The sequence below is a fragment of the Bactrocera dorsalis genome, chromosome 5, assembly GCF_023373825.1.
Source record: "Bactrocera dorsalis isolate Fly_Bdor chromosome 5, ASM2337382v1, whole genome shotgun sequence".
Classification (NCBI taxonomy): Eukaryota; Metazoa; Arthropoda; class Insecta; order Diptera; family Tephritidae; genus Bactrocera; species Bactrocera dorsalis.
Window position 1 is genome coordinate 18,481,878 of NC_064307.1, and position 15,313 is coordinate 18,497,190.

General features: G+C 33.3%; 3 protein-coding genes across 3 annotated transcripts in view; all 3 read left to right on the forward strand.

The window, feature by feature from the left end:
* Window positions 1-15,313, forward strand: part of LOC105232914 (uncharacterized) — a 72,442-nt gene that overhangs the window by 3,222 nt on the left and 53,907 nt on the right. The window lies entirely within an intron of this gene.
* On the forward strand, window positions 47-838 carry LOC105232911 (uncharacterized). The gene is made up of 2 exons (XM_011214808.4): window positions 47-195; window positions 511-838. Exons 1-2 carry the CDS (start codon window positions 178-180, stop codon window positions 673-675), a joined length of 183 nt encoding a protein of 60 aa, XP_011213110.1. The 5' UTR covers window positions 47-177; the 3' UTR covers window positions 676-838.
* LOC115066645 (uncharacterized) lies at window positions 2,981-13,714 on the forward strand. Its single transcript, XM_049457775.1, has 4 exons — window positions 2,981-2,992; window positions 3,046-3,260; window positions 12,790-12,901; window positions 12,966-13,714. The coding sequence occupies exons 1-4, from the start codon at window positions 2,981-2,983 to the stop codon at window positions 13,581-13,583; spliced, it is 957 nt and encodes a 318-aa protein (XP_049313732.1). The 3' UTR covers window positions 13,584-13,714.

The following is a 15,313-nucleotide window of genomic DNA, read 5'->3' on the forward strand; positions in this document are numbered from 1 at the left end:
TGCGCTGCTCGCTGTGTCAGCCGCAGCAGCGTCGCTGTCAGCAGTCAACGCCGGCAGCGTACTCAACTAGACTAGGTATAAATAGTAGTACTAAGTTTAAACTGAATATCAGTTAAAGTTTACCATTGGACCTACGCGGTTTCGAGTTAAAGACATTCGATAAAAAACTATTACAAGATGAAATTCCTGCTTTTGGTGCGTGCAAAATTAATGATATTGTAAAAATTAAAGTACAAGTTAAATTTACGTGTTATGATGAAAATATGATTTTATTAAAAAAAAAAAATTTAATTAAAAAAAAATAGATGTAAAAAACATAAAAAAATTACAATAATTTTAGATATTAAAAACAATAAAAAAAAAATTGATACAAAAACATTAAAAAAAAAAATTTTGGATATAAAAAATAGTCTTTAAAAAATACAAAAAAAAATACAAGGAAAAATAAGTATCTACAAATTTTGACGATTTCTAATAAATATTTTTTCGCTTGTACTCCAACACATTTAGGCTATCTTTGTTTGTTGCGCGCTCTTCATGGCTGTTAGCGCCGTGCCCGTAGAGGAAGCCATTCCCGAAGGTATTGAGGGTGCTCACGACACTATCGAAGCCACTGATGATAAGAGCATTCTACTGAAGTTGAAATTGCTTAAGAAATTGTTGTTCTTGGGTTAATTCCAGCGACATGCCGCATCATCACATTACCGTTATTCAGAAAACTTCCGCCATACTAAACCCATAAGCGACGTATTTTCACGTCGTTTATTTTAAAATTTATGTTAACACTAAGCAAGAAAGTATATAAGAAAATATCAACTCATAACTTCCAATACTCTAATAATATGTTTAAGATGAAAAAAATATGTTAATAAATTACTTTTATTACTAAAGTGTAAATATTTAAATGCGTTTCCATTAACTATATATAATATATTTAATTATGTGCATGTGTATGTATGTACTATGTGCTTCATGTACTTACATAGATTTTTTGCTAACTTTATAAATTTCTATCACCAAAGACAAACTGTTGGTATACCATGTAGCCGGGCATATTTACTTGCAAACCAAATCCATTTGGTTCGAAAATAGTCTACACCACAACAATGTATTGCTGTATTTACATATACTCGTATAATATGTATGTATGTACATGTCTTTTATTCTTTTTTTAATCTTATTTCTGAGTTAGAACTTCAAGCTTTTAACCAAATCAACGGAAAGCAGTTCTTTTGTCTCAAATAAAAAAATTCAAAAAGGTACTCAAGCGCTTGCTTGACCTTGCCTGCTGACCTTTACTTGATATAAAATTCCAAATTTTATTACAAAATAAAAACTAAAAAAAATATAATTTATTAAAATTTTATTTTCAAACGCGCACGCGTAGCCATAGAAGGTGATATTCTGGAATAACCGATAGAATTTAGAATAAGAAAGCTATTAATGTACCAAACAAAAGGTTAAAGCGCGGTGAAATTTATGCAGAAACCCATTAATTAAAATTCGAAGAGAAATGTAAATGTTTGCCCATTCGCTTCTAGCATTCTGCAAATCTTCCCTTCACTATTATCAAAGTAAACTTAAAACTGGTTTATAAAAATATTCTATGTGGCATTCTTTACCAAAATTTTACTGTTAAACTGCTTAAACTCTGTTATAAACGAATTTTACAAACAATCCATTTACATAAATATTTTTGTAAACACAAAAAGTAAAAATAAAATTTATGTAAATTTTTTCCCACCAAAATTCGTACGCCCAACAAATTTTATGTAAACCCATTAAAATCGAAAAGTTTTATTCTTAACAAACCTGTTTCGCACGAATATCCAAATATCCGCTTAAGCGCTTTTTGACTTGAATTTAACACCTTCACTTTAATTGTTTGTCAAAATTTGTTTTTTTTCCATTTTTGTTATATTTATTGAAAATCAATATTTACAGAACTATAGTTGTATGTGTGTGGGATATTTACAAAAATAATTTCCTTATGTTGTACAAATAAAAAGATGAGCTTATGCGGTCTTTAACAGCGTCTGAGTATGAAAATTAGTTGCTAAACAAATTCAACAAATTATAATAAAAAAAAAAACCAATTGTAAAAATAACTATGAACACATTCGAGTGATAAAAACTAATATAAGAATTTAAGCACATGCCACATATATCTGCATATATGTATGTATGTAAATGTTTTTTGGTTAACCCAAAAGCAGCTTCTTGATCTTCTTCAGTTTGAAGAAGTTTTGCCGCCCTTGCTCATCCTGCTCGTAAATATCACCTGGTAGGGATTCTTCGGCGGGTGCGGCTGCTACCAGCGCAACCATCAGCAAGCACACGAACAATGTCTAAAATTCATAAAAAAAGAAATTTTTTTTTGGTTAGCATTAAAAACTTACCAACAATAAAATTGTAATAAAAAATAAAATTTTTAATTTATTATTAAAATTTGTTTTTAAAGATTTGCACTATTGTTCCAAATTAATTTATTTAACATTTTCTGATCATTTAAAAATTAATTTAACATCTCCAGAATTATTGAAATACTTCTATTGCTAAAATAAGGAATAAACTAACGAAAATTATTTAAACTTTCTCAAAATACCCTTCAAAAATCCTTAGTTGTTTCGGAAAAATTAAATTTAATCAGAAAAATTAATAATTAGAAAAATGCGAAATCCAAATGTGTGGACGGCAATAGAAATACGCTGGAGATGGTGCTTAAAAGAGATCATGCCTACTTCACTTGTCCTATAGGAGGTGGAGGTGGAGAAAGAACCCAGTCAGCAGCCTGATGATTCAAAACCAAAAGCTGAAGATACTCGAAGTGAATTTTCACAAGAGTAAGATCGCTTCTGCTGAGCTTCTTTTCAATTTAGAGAAGGGCGGCTACGACGTGGTTTTAGCCCAAGAACCATAGATTACGGGTAACGAGGTCGCTGGACCGAAGCCACAAAATTAAGCGATATATACCCCGAATATGATTAGCAAGGTATGATCAGCGATACTGGTGAATAAAAGTCTATTTCTCCATATTGACTTCAGTCTTTCACAGATGATCTGACGGTTGTGGCAGTGGCGGGTACCAAGGATGAGTCTCTACTCCTTGCATCCTGCTATATGCTACATGGCTCCGCGGTGCCAACGGCAGAGCTCCAAAGCTGGTCGCTACATCCAGCAGAAAGATGTTGGCGTTGGAGGTGGGCGCCGATGCTAACGCCCATCATACGGTTGGGACAACCCCGACATCAGTCATCGAGGTGAGTCTCTATTCAACTCAATTTACCTACATAGGACCCACTTCCATAACATTATACCCAAGTAGAAATGCATTGGTGCTAGGCACACCGTCGTGCTCTGACCATAGATACATCTTCTTCTCCATTAGTTCGGAAACAAGTATCAGGAACGAGCTTAAGAGAAATCCCAGGAATAAAAGGTGGGATCTCTTTAGGCAGTTACTATTAAGCAAGAGACTTAGATCTTGCGTATACAACTCACATAAAGAGAACAAAACGAAGCCACCGAGGTGGAACAAGGAGCTTGGGTCTTGCAGACGCAAAATACGAGACTGCTTCAACTAGGTCAAGCTAGCAGAAAGCCAGAACAGTTGAAACGAATATACAGATCTCTTAAGGGACTACAAGATATTGGTGCACAGGACAAGGCGAGAATCCTGGAAAAACTTTTGTGGTGGATTTGAAAAGACCCACGAGATGGCGAGATTTCAAGTGCCCCGCCTTCACCGGTCTATAAAGAGTAATATTTTATACAATTACATCGTATCTATAGAAATATCAATTCGGAAGCAATGCCGAAAAAGTAAATCTTGGAACAGTTCTTGCTTTGGTGCGGAGTTATAACGATATGAATTCAAAAAAAAAAAAAGAATTATTATTCTCATTTATGATTTTATGCATTGAACAATAATTAAATTTCAGAAAAGTATCAGTTTTCGACTAAAAATCGCAACAATTATGTATGTAATTAAATACCAATTAAATATTAGTTCTTAAAAACCTGAAAGTCGTTTGGCTTATCTGAGCAAATAATTAAAATAAATTTCGTTAAAACTGTAATGACGACAGAGTTTTGTGTTTGAAAAGTGGTTAGGGGGTTACAGGGGTTTACAAATTTCAAAAAATCGAATTATTTATATTATTTTATTAAATTCTATAACACATCTAGAATATTGTCCTAAATTTTCAAGTTGATCTGAGTAATAGTTTCGGAGATACAGCCTTGAGAACTTGTGCGCTCGAGGCTAGCTAGGCTAAGTGCGCCGTCTTTAAACGTGTTTTTCTCGAAACTGTGTTTTTGAAGTCGGTTGGTTAGATTTCATGAGAACTATTCAACCGATCTTTATGAAATTTTTCAAAGGACTTTGAAATTCAATTATTAAAGACGGGGATGAAGGATTTTTTCGATTAAAACTATTTGAAATCTGGTAAAAATGTCTGCCAAAAATCCAATTTTCGGTTTTTTAACTAGAACACGTATACAATGGCCGTGTTTAAAATATATTTTTTTCCAAAAATTTCAGAACTTCTTCATTAATAGTGTATGTTTGTAAGCATAAAAAATTCTAATAAAATATTTCATTTTTTATATGACAAAAAATGTTTGGTGTTTTTTACACGAGGAAACCCATGTAACCTCTTAAGCTTGAATATATTTTCCGTATTTTCCAACATATAAAATGCTATTCTCCCATATTTGAAAAAAAAAAGATTAAAGCAAAGAATATTTCTATTACTTAATTATATCAGTTCCTTTCAGCCTTCCCGGATATTAGTTAATTTCTTGTCACAAAAATTAATAACACTGACTGATTACAAGTATCTATTATTTAGGTAAGGTTAAGTTGTACGGCTGTATCTGTTATTTATATGTGATGTTAAAAATTATCCAAATTATTCAAAATTATTTTTCTTCAATATTAAAATAAAGTGTGATAAAAACTCTAACTTGGAATTCTCCAGTTCGGCTCAAAATTCGTTTAATCTGTGCCTTTCAGCCTTTCTTCTTATACAATTTAATACTAACAACTAGAGTCTTTTTTTGCACATGCTGCTAAATTCAAGATTCAACATTATTTTACTCGCGTAAATAAGCATTTGATATTTTCACTCAAAAAGTTTAAAAAATTTACACTTTTCTTATTTTTCTTCACTTTTTTAATTTTTTTTACTCAACTCTCTATCACTGATTGTAACATACCAAAGCGAGGAATTTCATTTTAAGCACTTGTGATTCACTTCTTCTTCTTCAAATGTGGTTAAATCCGTTGAACTGCAATTTTTGGTTGCCTCAGTGGTTCAATTCACAACTGACTGTGTGCCGACTGCAGTGGCTATCAGGCTTTTATATGCGCAGATATTACAGAAAGGGTATCGTTAATGACCGCCAACTACTTGGTATAACCAAATAATATACACGTATCTACCTATAAATTACACCATCGAACGTTTCGGACATTTCGATGGACGATATTGATGGTGCGATGGATTTTCGGCCGAAAAAACAAAATTTAAATTGTCGTTATGCCTCAAATGACATATGAAAAGCAAAAGTGAAAAAGGCACAGTCGTTTAGTACCAAACTGCTGATAAAATAAACAAATGTAAATCCAACAATATAAATAAAAACTATAAACAAATTGCACTACACCCAAGTTTATAAGCAAATGCTGAAGAAGTATATCCACATTCACAATGTATGTATGTACATACATATTAAAATAAATTGTTAACTGCATTTTACTGTTAAATCAGTATTGTAGACAGCAGAAGAAGAAGAGTCAACAAGAAATGCAAAACCAGACCCATTATAATGGACATTACATATATGCACGTATGTATACTTTTAAACGGATATATAAACATATGTAAATATGTATTGGCCAGATCAGTAGTAGATTTTACGCATATAAATGCAGGTGTTTGAGATGTTGCACATATACATACATACATACACATACATATATATGTATGTAATTACAGTTAAATACAGTAATGTACGCGATATTTGGCAGCAAGTACAAGTTTTTAAGTAGTCCTTTGTATGTGTGTCGTATAATATTGCGGTGATCGTTGAAGAGGCTCAATGAATTTTGGTCAGTCGGTCAGCAACATGCATACATCATTATATACATATACATACGCAAATAAAATTATGTATACATATGTGCATGGAAGTGAGTACTGATGTACGGCTAAGCTCATAAGTTGACATACCGCGCCCTTTGTTCATGTCTGCGAAACAATTTCACTGGACTTTTTTTAAAGTGGATTAGCTCGATTACAAAGTAATATCCGCAAGTTATGGCGCACCCAAATTAAAATAAATAAATCTCTATTTTCGACCAAAAAATATAAACATTAATAGGAAAAGGGTAAAAATAAAACTCCAATGTGCAAAAACTCACAATATGAGCTATAACTCGTATACAACATATTTTTATAGAAAATGTAATTCAACCAGCATACAATTTCTACACAATGTCTTGCCATTTCCCGGGCCACAATTTAAATTTTTACAACTAAAATAACTTATTGTACAATTTTATTCGAAACATTTAAAAACGTGCAATGCGCTGTCCCTTTTATTATTAGGAAAAGTGAAAGGAGGAAGATGAAATCTTTATTAATGATTACTTAAGAAACGAGTAAGAAATCTCTTAAGTTAGATCAATTCACCGATTTCCAATTGAAACCGAACGGGAACATGATTATACATATATCATTTTTTAACCTCCTGACTGCTGTAGAGAGAAATTAAATTCCTCACTTTTTACTCAGAAAAAAGGATATTTTTCAACAACTTTTACTTTTTTATATTCTTGCAACCTGTTGCTACAGAGTGTAATAGTTTTGTTTTTTAGATATAGGTTTATATATTATATATAAAAAGTATCAGGATGGCCAAAAAAGTTGAATTCCGTTTGACTGTCTGTCCGTCCATCCGTGCAAGCTGTAACTTGAGTAAAAATTGAGATATCTCGTTGAAACTTGGTATGTGGGTTCCTTAGTACAAAAAATTTACGAGTTCGCAGATGAACGCAATCGGACCACTGTCACGCCCACAAAGTGCCATTAACCGAAAACATATACGGACCATTTCTAAGCACTAAATTAAGATATAAAGCTGTAAATTCGTACAGAGCATCGCAGTAGCAAGTGGCACCTGTGGGAAATTTTTTGAAAAAGTGGGCTTGGCCTCACCCTCTAACAATCTGACAATAGCAAAACGATTTTCGAACTTCTGGATTATAAACCCATGGATATATCGGCCAATATATGAGTTATTTTAATAAAAATTAGAGAGAGTGTTTTACTCATAGCAGTGTGTTTTTGTGCAAAAACTTGACCTAGCCCTTATATAACTAATGTCAGGATTCTCGAACATCCGGATGAATTTATTCTATATGATTAGATTTTTAGTATGTGGCATGTTAATCCTTGTGTCTGCAATGTGTGCCAATAAGGAGCAAAGAATTTGCATTAAATTTTGTTTACGGAATCAATTTTCTGCTGCGGATACGTTGAGGATAGTGCAGAAAGCCTTTGGTGATAAAGCTATGTCTAAAAAAAATGTTTACAAGTGGTATAGTGAGTTTCAAGTCTGCCGTGAACGTGTCGAAGACGAAGAGCGTCCAGGGCGACCATCAACCTCAACCGACGAAGCTCACGTTCAACAAATCAAAGATTTGGTGTTGAAAAACCGTCGATTAACAATTAGAGACCTTGCTGATGAAGTTGGCATATCAAAAGGCTCAGCCAATACCATTTTGAAGGATGTCGCGTCAAATCTCGACTGGTACCGAAAACATTGAATTTTTTGGAAAAAAGGCGTCGCGTTGAAGTGTGTGAAATGATGCTTTCCGACTACCAGGGTGTCATAAAATGCATTATAACTGGCGATGAGACTTGGATCTATGCTTACGACCCCGAAAGAGCCGATCAATCGAGCGAATATCGTGCCAAAAGAGAGCCGAGACCAAAAAAAAAGCGCCAAAGTCGCTCAAAAATCAAGGTCATGTTGATTGTTTTCTTCGATTCGTTTGCGTAACGCTATCCGCCTAAAATGGCCGGAATTGTGGAAAGACAATTCTTGGTTTTTACACCACGATAATGCATCATCCCATCCCCTCCCCTTGTAATTCGTGATCATTTCGCGAAAAACTCAACCTATATCGTTCCGCAACCAACGTATTCACCTGATCTGGTGCCGTGCGACTTCTGGCTGTTCACCAAGCTCAAAAGACCGCTCCGGGGACACCGTTTTTATACGGTAGAGGAGATTCAAGCCGCAGCGAAGTCGGAACTGAAGGGCATCCCGGAAAGTGACTACAACCAGTGTTTCGAAGATTGGAAAATCCGTTGGCATACATAAGTGCATTGCATCGGGAGGGGATTACTTTGAAGGGATGCAATTGATTTGGAAGAATAAATAAATAATTTTCAAAATAAATACAATGTCACCTTCATGTGCCGAAATCGTGTAAGGGAACCCGACTGATTGTGACGTAGCTATATAATACAAAAGGGCAGAATACTTGATTCTACGATATTCTTTGAATTCCAACGATTTGACATTTCAGTTCAAACGTATTCAGTTTCCAAGGAAAATTGCATTTGCGATGACAATCAAGAGGACACAAGAATAGTCGCTAGAAGTGTGTGGCATAAATCTGGAAATGCTATGTTTTTCACACGGCCAATATACGTGGCGCGTTCACGAGTTGGAAAACCATCTTCTCTGCAGATTTACGCACCGCAACAGAAAAAAAATGTAGAAAAATCGCAAATAAATGATTTTCAACGCAATATAAATTAATCTTTCTTTTCATCTCAAAACACATAATATCACGCAGGACAACGCTTGCGGGGTCAGTTAGTGTATATAGTATATAAAATTGTTTAGATTTCGATCCTCTGGTTGACGCTTTACACCTTAAATATTTCTCTGGCTTTGATTCTTGGAAGTTGGAAGAGTATAAAATGTTCGGTTGCACCTGAACTTAGCCCTTCCTTACTTGTTTTATTAGTGTCGGATAAAATTTTATATGCATTTTTGTTGACAGAACAAACGCTCTAAAAAAGTTAAAAATATTTATATTTTCGCTTGATTTTAATGGATTTGGTAAATTTGTTTAGGTTAAGAGCTCATATCTATTCACCAATATGAGTTCTTAACTATATATATTATTATAGTTTATAAATATACATATACACATATATACATATGTATATGACACAATGTGATTGGTAGCACCTGAGATATATGACTGCAACGACATCTATTGACAAAATACGAAAAGACTTTTTCGACTACCCAATATATACCTGATTTTTGCTGAATATACAAAAAAAAAAAATATTGATCAACAGAAATATTAAGTTTAATTAAAGAAAAGCTAATTAGTACTGCTAATATGTTTGTTTATGAGTTTCTATATTAAATGTGTATGAAATTAATATTAAATCTACAACTCTATATTTGAATGAATTGCTCAGTTTGCATGCCTTGCTTTGTCTCATTTAATTAAAATTGTTCATGGATTTCAAGGTGTTAGCTTTATGAGTTTGATTAAGAGTGCCATGAATTACTTTAGTAAACAAAAGTTTGCTGTCTTCTGTAGTCATATGTTTGTATAATCACGTCTGTATACATACATATATTGTTGGTGTACATTTATTGAGTATCAATGCCTATTTGGTTTTTTATATGATTGATTTTGTTGTCACAGTGCAATCATGCGATTCTTACCTCAAGATTAGCTAATGGACGTGCAAGGCAACTTGAGTCACCACTTGACGATGCAGATTTTATTTGTGCCCTATTGTTTGCTCCTATCAATTTGCATGAAAAAATAATCGATGTCGATGGCTGTATAGAGTAGGTTAAATAATTTCTTAATGATTTCTGATAACACTTGCCTGGTACTGTTAAGTGAATATATGTAAGTATGTAGATAAACATATGATCCTATTACGTTTCTAGTGAAATCGATGTGTGTTTACTTTCAATACTGCCAGCAGATACAAAGTGGTGATATGGTATTTACTGGTTTTACATTACTCTTGATTGATCGTCATTGGATTTCGAAATTCCCGTAAGATTTTTAATTTTTTGGGAAAAATATTTATTTTATTTTAATATATATTTTACTAGATCTGAAATCTACAACTTTTAACAATTAATTTTTTTCTTTAAAAGCTATATTTTATATACTATAGTTAGACGTTTTTGACTTAAGTTGGGTATGTTTATAAATAGTTTCCTTTGTTTACGATAAGTTATACACGTATATGTATTTTATTCATTTTCGGTCATTAACCTTCTCGCTCCATGAAGATGAGCTTGAAGCTTAAAAGCTGTTTGTAGTTATGTGAATTAAAAAAATGGGAATTTTCGAAATTTATAAAAAAAAATACATAATTTTGTGTGCTTCAAATCGGTTATTACCGGTTACAATTATATTTTTTTTATGTGAAATATTATAAAATTGATTCTTAAACATTTTAACTCATAATCATTAACTCTTTGTAATATAATCATATTACTACAGATTTCAAATCATTTGGGTAGCACACACTAAATGTAAGAATATTTGCCAACTGGGATTACAATTCGTGTGATTAATTATTGGAAATTAATTTTTCTCAAAATAAGCCTATAATAGTAAAAAAAAATCAAAATTTGATCAATAGTAGCGGAGATTACACCGTTCATATTTATGAATGTTGTTTTTGTTTTATTTCCAAATACTCCACAGTTACAACTGGACAATAAGTAGTTAAATTATTAGTTATTATAAACATAATAATGTAGTCATAAAATTATTTTGACTAGCGTGCAATTAGACTTTAGTTAATTACTATCATGGCTTAAACATCTCATTTAACAACACGAATGTAAAATAATTAAAAAAAGCGAAAGTGTGATACCTAAATTTTACTCTCAGTTTTGAATACGAGCATACTGTAGAAAAACATAGTATGTATATAATAAATGATAGAAATAAGCATCGTTTACATATGCAAATATATATTCACAGTATATGCCAGATATATGGAATCGATATTTATTATATATCAAAACTATATTGTTGCAGTAAAATATTTAAATCATTTCTTATGCAACATATGTTTAATAAAACGAAAATATCAACATGTTGAGATATAAAAAATATTTCAAACCAGAAAACTTCTTAATTTCTATTTCTATTTCTTGCATTCTGTCCTATATTTCTAAATATATTTCTATTTGTTTTATTATATAATATTATTTATGACTATATAAATTTTATAATTTCTGTCATGACATTTTCAAAGTAATTTTGGACCTCATAAAGTTGAACTTGTAGGACCCAAAACTCTTTGCCATTTATTGATCTCCAGTTAAATGATTTCGTTTTTATTCCGCTTCATGATAGTTTTATGGGATCAGTCAAAATATTACTTTTAAAACACTATATTTTGTTGTAATGTTCTTCCATATTTGTTCCAATAAGTATAGGTCTGTTTCATTGCAAATTTACTTTCATGATTACTATCAAAGTTTACTTCGAATCTAACTCGTAGTTTAGTATTAGCAGTGCGGATTTTAGAAAAATAAAAAATCAATATGGGACATTGATCCAGTTTTCGTTTTTATACTATATTATATTCGGCGATATTTATCTTTCAATATAGGGCAGTGGTCCAAAATTCGTTTTTAGTATTATTTTCGGTGACTTTTCTCTTTCAATATAGATTAATGTCTCAATTTTCGTTTTTCGATTGTCAAAAAATTGTTTAACGAGTTTCAAAATGTGGCAACGGTATTTGATCCGCCACAACCAGGAGCATCGAAACGGATTCTATGGAAGATAACGTGGCCGAATTAGGCTACGAATTGCTGACCGTTCCATCACATATATTCTTTGGACCTCTCCAATTTCCTTTTGTTTCCAAACATGAACATGCTTCTTGCCGTGCGGAACTGATCTCCAGAAATTTTTTTCTACACCCATTAAGGGATTACATGGGTTTCCTCGGGTAAAAAAATCCTGTCTTATTTAAATCTTAACTTTGAAATTGGACGAAGGAAAAAAAAAAACTGAAAATTGGATTTTTGCCAGACATTTTTACAAAAAAATTAAATTTTCAGTGAAAATTTGGCGACAGTTACCATTGGAAGGTTTCGGAAAACATCCAAAAAAATACTGCTCGACGTTCGGAACGCTCTTTAAACGCGTTTTTCTCAAAGAACACTTGGGTTTTTGTGTTTCAGATGATCTAAACATGAGAAATCGTGTCCGCCAGTGAAAAACCGCATCTCAATCACCCAGACATTTCTCCGACAGATGTCATCGAAAAATTCCGAAAAAATTTGTTTATACACTCCACGATATACCTCGTGATATGTAAAAAAAGACTTCAAAAACACAGTTTCGAGAAAAACGGGTTTAAAGGCGGCGTGATATGTGAAAAAAGACTTCGAAAACACAGTTTCGAGAAAGCCTAGCTAGCCTCGTGCGCACAAGTTCTCAAGACTGTATTTCCGAAACTATTACTCGAATCAACTTGAAAATTTAGGGCAATATTCCAGAGGTGTCGAAGACATTAATAAGATAATTAATTGTCCAAAATATTTTGAAATATTTTTATGTTTGTTCGCGAAAGCGAGTGTATATTGTATGTATACCCATTAATTGCTAGATCAGATAGATTATAACATAAAATCGAGGTATAATGAGTTAAAAAATACTAAAACAATCAATATGTGGACTTTTCTGAATAGCAAAAAAGATGTGATATTATTGACCAGTAAAATGCAATATTTGTGGGAATTTACTTTGATGACGCTTTTCACAGCTAACTCATGGACTGGCAAAAGTTTTGGTGTCACTTCTGTAAGCAGTTACGCAATCAATAAATATATATAACCACAGTTAAGACTTGTAGACAATTTTTTAGACTTTTCTACAATTTGAAGAGTTCTATTCGCATTCGTTTGTGCCGAACGCTCTGCAAGTTTCATATCGTGTGGAAAATAATATCGGCGTCTATTATAATATCACAGCGCTACAATCATTCCCGGGGAAAATACTTTTCAACACATTCATACGAAAAATCGGCACAAATGTGGGTGAGAAATCGGTGAACATATTCAAACACAAAAACTTGGACTTTTGCAAAATCATGGAAATGATGCATAATTTCACTAAGGAGGAGTATAAGAACGAAACGATACTGCAGAGTACCTTCATCAATTCGTGTCCGTTTACACGCGGCTTTTACTATGTGGAGAACGGTACGGTTAGAATGGAAACGATACCGCTATATTTTAATCGTGGCATCTATTGGGTACAAGTCGAGCTGGTACAGCTATTTGGCGAGGTGACTAAATTAATAAATGTGAAAGCGAAATGTCGCTACGAGCCAGAAGAGTCTGGAAGTGATTTAAATATATTCTCGATTTTTACAAATGCTCACGACTACAATCTGAAATCCTTGCAACAGGTAACATCAAATGATATGGCAAATTTGTATGCATATTTCATAAAGATAATGAAGAGTCTAAGAATTTTGTAGAGCCACTTATATACAGACAGTGTAATATATGTACATATGTATGTATATACATTTTGATAAATGTAAGCAATGAAGATCTTCAGTCGTTAGTTGGTTAAAGCAAAGAAATTGTGGATAAAAGAGTTTTACGTTTATATTCATACATATTCTTATATTATGCTAATTGTGAAATCGTAGATGGTTAAAGAAAAGAGATAGAAAGTTAAAATTGGGAAGACCCGTTTCCAAAGAATTTTATTGATGGTGATTTATACATGTACATGTGTAAATGTATGGGTATTGTAATGTTAAATAAATTATACAAACTTATATATTCATACCTATGTTAAATTAAAAATATTGGTGAATATGCTATATCTATATTCCTGTTTTTATTCGTCAAAATTTGAACGTTTAATTAAGAAAAACATCTATAATAGTATTATGCAAAGTATTGGCCATTACTATAACATTTTCCCATAATTTTGACAATTTGTGTATTTCATTCAAATATAATAGAACTGTGCCGTCTCGGCGGCTAAGAATGAATCGAGTCAATTTTTGATACCATGATATAAGGAGCACCGCATTCCATTGAGATCCTTTTGTATCCATCGGAATAAATTGTAGTCTGAGGGTGCAAGGTCTGGGCTGTAAGGCAGGTATAGAAAAACTTCCCAGCTGCTGTTTTCATAGTTTTTAATCGGTCTTTCAACATAAAGTTGAGTGTTGTCATTGATGGAAAATTATTGTCTCATACCAGGTCGCAAATACCGGCCGGTTCAGCAATGTTGTTCTTATTGTTGTTGTTGTTATAGCAGCAGAATTCCGCAGAGTTCACAGTCCTTGACCAGATTCGACTGTCGTGGGAACGCGGTTTTCAGGAATCGCAACCGCTCGCTTTAATTTGATGAGTGGTTGTCGATAACACTCTCCATAAATATTTTCCTCTAATTATAGATGTTCATAACACAGCACTCTGCACTGATCCCACCAAATACAGATGCATTACCTTGATGGATATTCGGCTTTTCGTTGATTTGGTTAATCGGCCAGGCTTCACAATGGTCTGGAAGTGAACGAGAGCAAGATGAAATATCTCCTGTTATCGAACAATCAGTCGTCGCACACGCGACTTGGGTTCCACGGGACTGTTGACAGTCATAATTTCGAAGTCGTAGATAATTTCGTCTATCTTGGAACCAGAATTAACACCAACAACAATGTCAGACTCGAAATCCAACGTATAATAACTCTTACGAATAGGTGCTACTTCGAACTGAGTAGACAACTGAGCAGTAAAGCCTTCTCTCGACGAATAAAGACCAAACTCTATAAGTCATTCATCATCCACGTCGTACTATGGTGCGGCGTATGGATGATTACAATCTGATGAGTCGACGTTCGAGTGAATACCGCATTCGATGGAAGAATGACCTGTACTAGTTATATAATGACATTGAAATAGTTAAGCGAATTAAGAGGCAGCAGCTACGTTGGCTAGGTTTTGTCGTTCAAATGGATAAAAATACTCCAGCTCTGAGGGTATTCGACACAGTATCCGCGGGGGAGCAATGGAAGAGGAAGACCTCCGTTTCGATGGAGAGACCAGGTGAAGAAGGACCTGGCTACACTTGGAATCTCCAAATGGCACCAAATGGCGAAGAACTAATGGCGCGCTGCTGTAAACTCGGCTATAACCGCGTAAGCGGTGTCTTCCCCAGTAAGGAAGAAGACGTCTCAATTCGATA

What these genes read in the sequence shown, in the direction of transcription:
- LOC115066645 (XM_049457775.1), top strand. An exon ending in CCCCGACATCAGTCATCGAG is followed by an intron (nt 3,261 to 12,789) that starts GTGAGTCTCTAT and finishes TTTTCTGAATAG; the next exon opens with CAAAAAAGATGTGATATTAT. An exon ending in AAAGTTTTGGTGTCACTTCT is followed by an intron (nt 12,902 to 12,965) that starts GTAAGCAGTTAC and finishes ACAATTTTTTAG; the next exon opens with ACTTTTCTACAATTTGAAGA.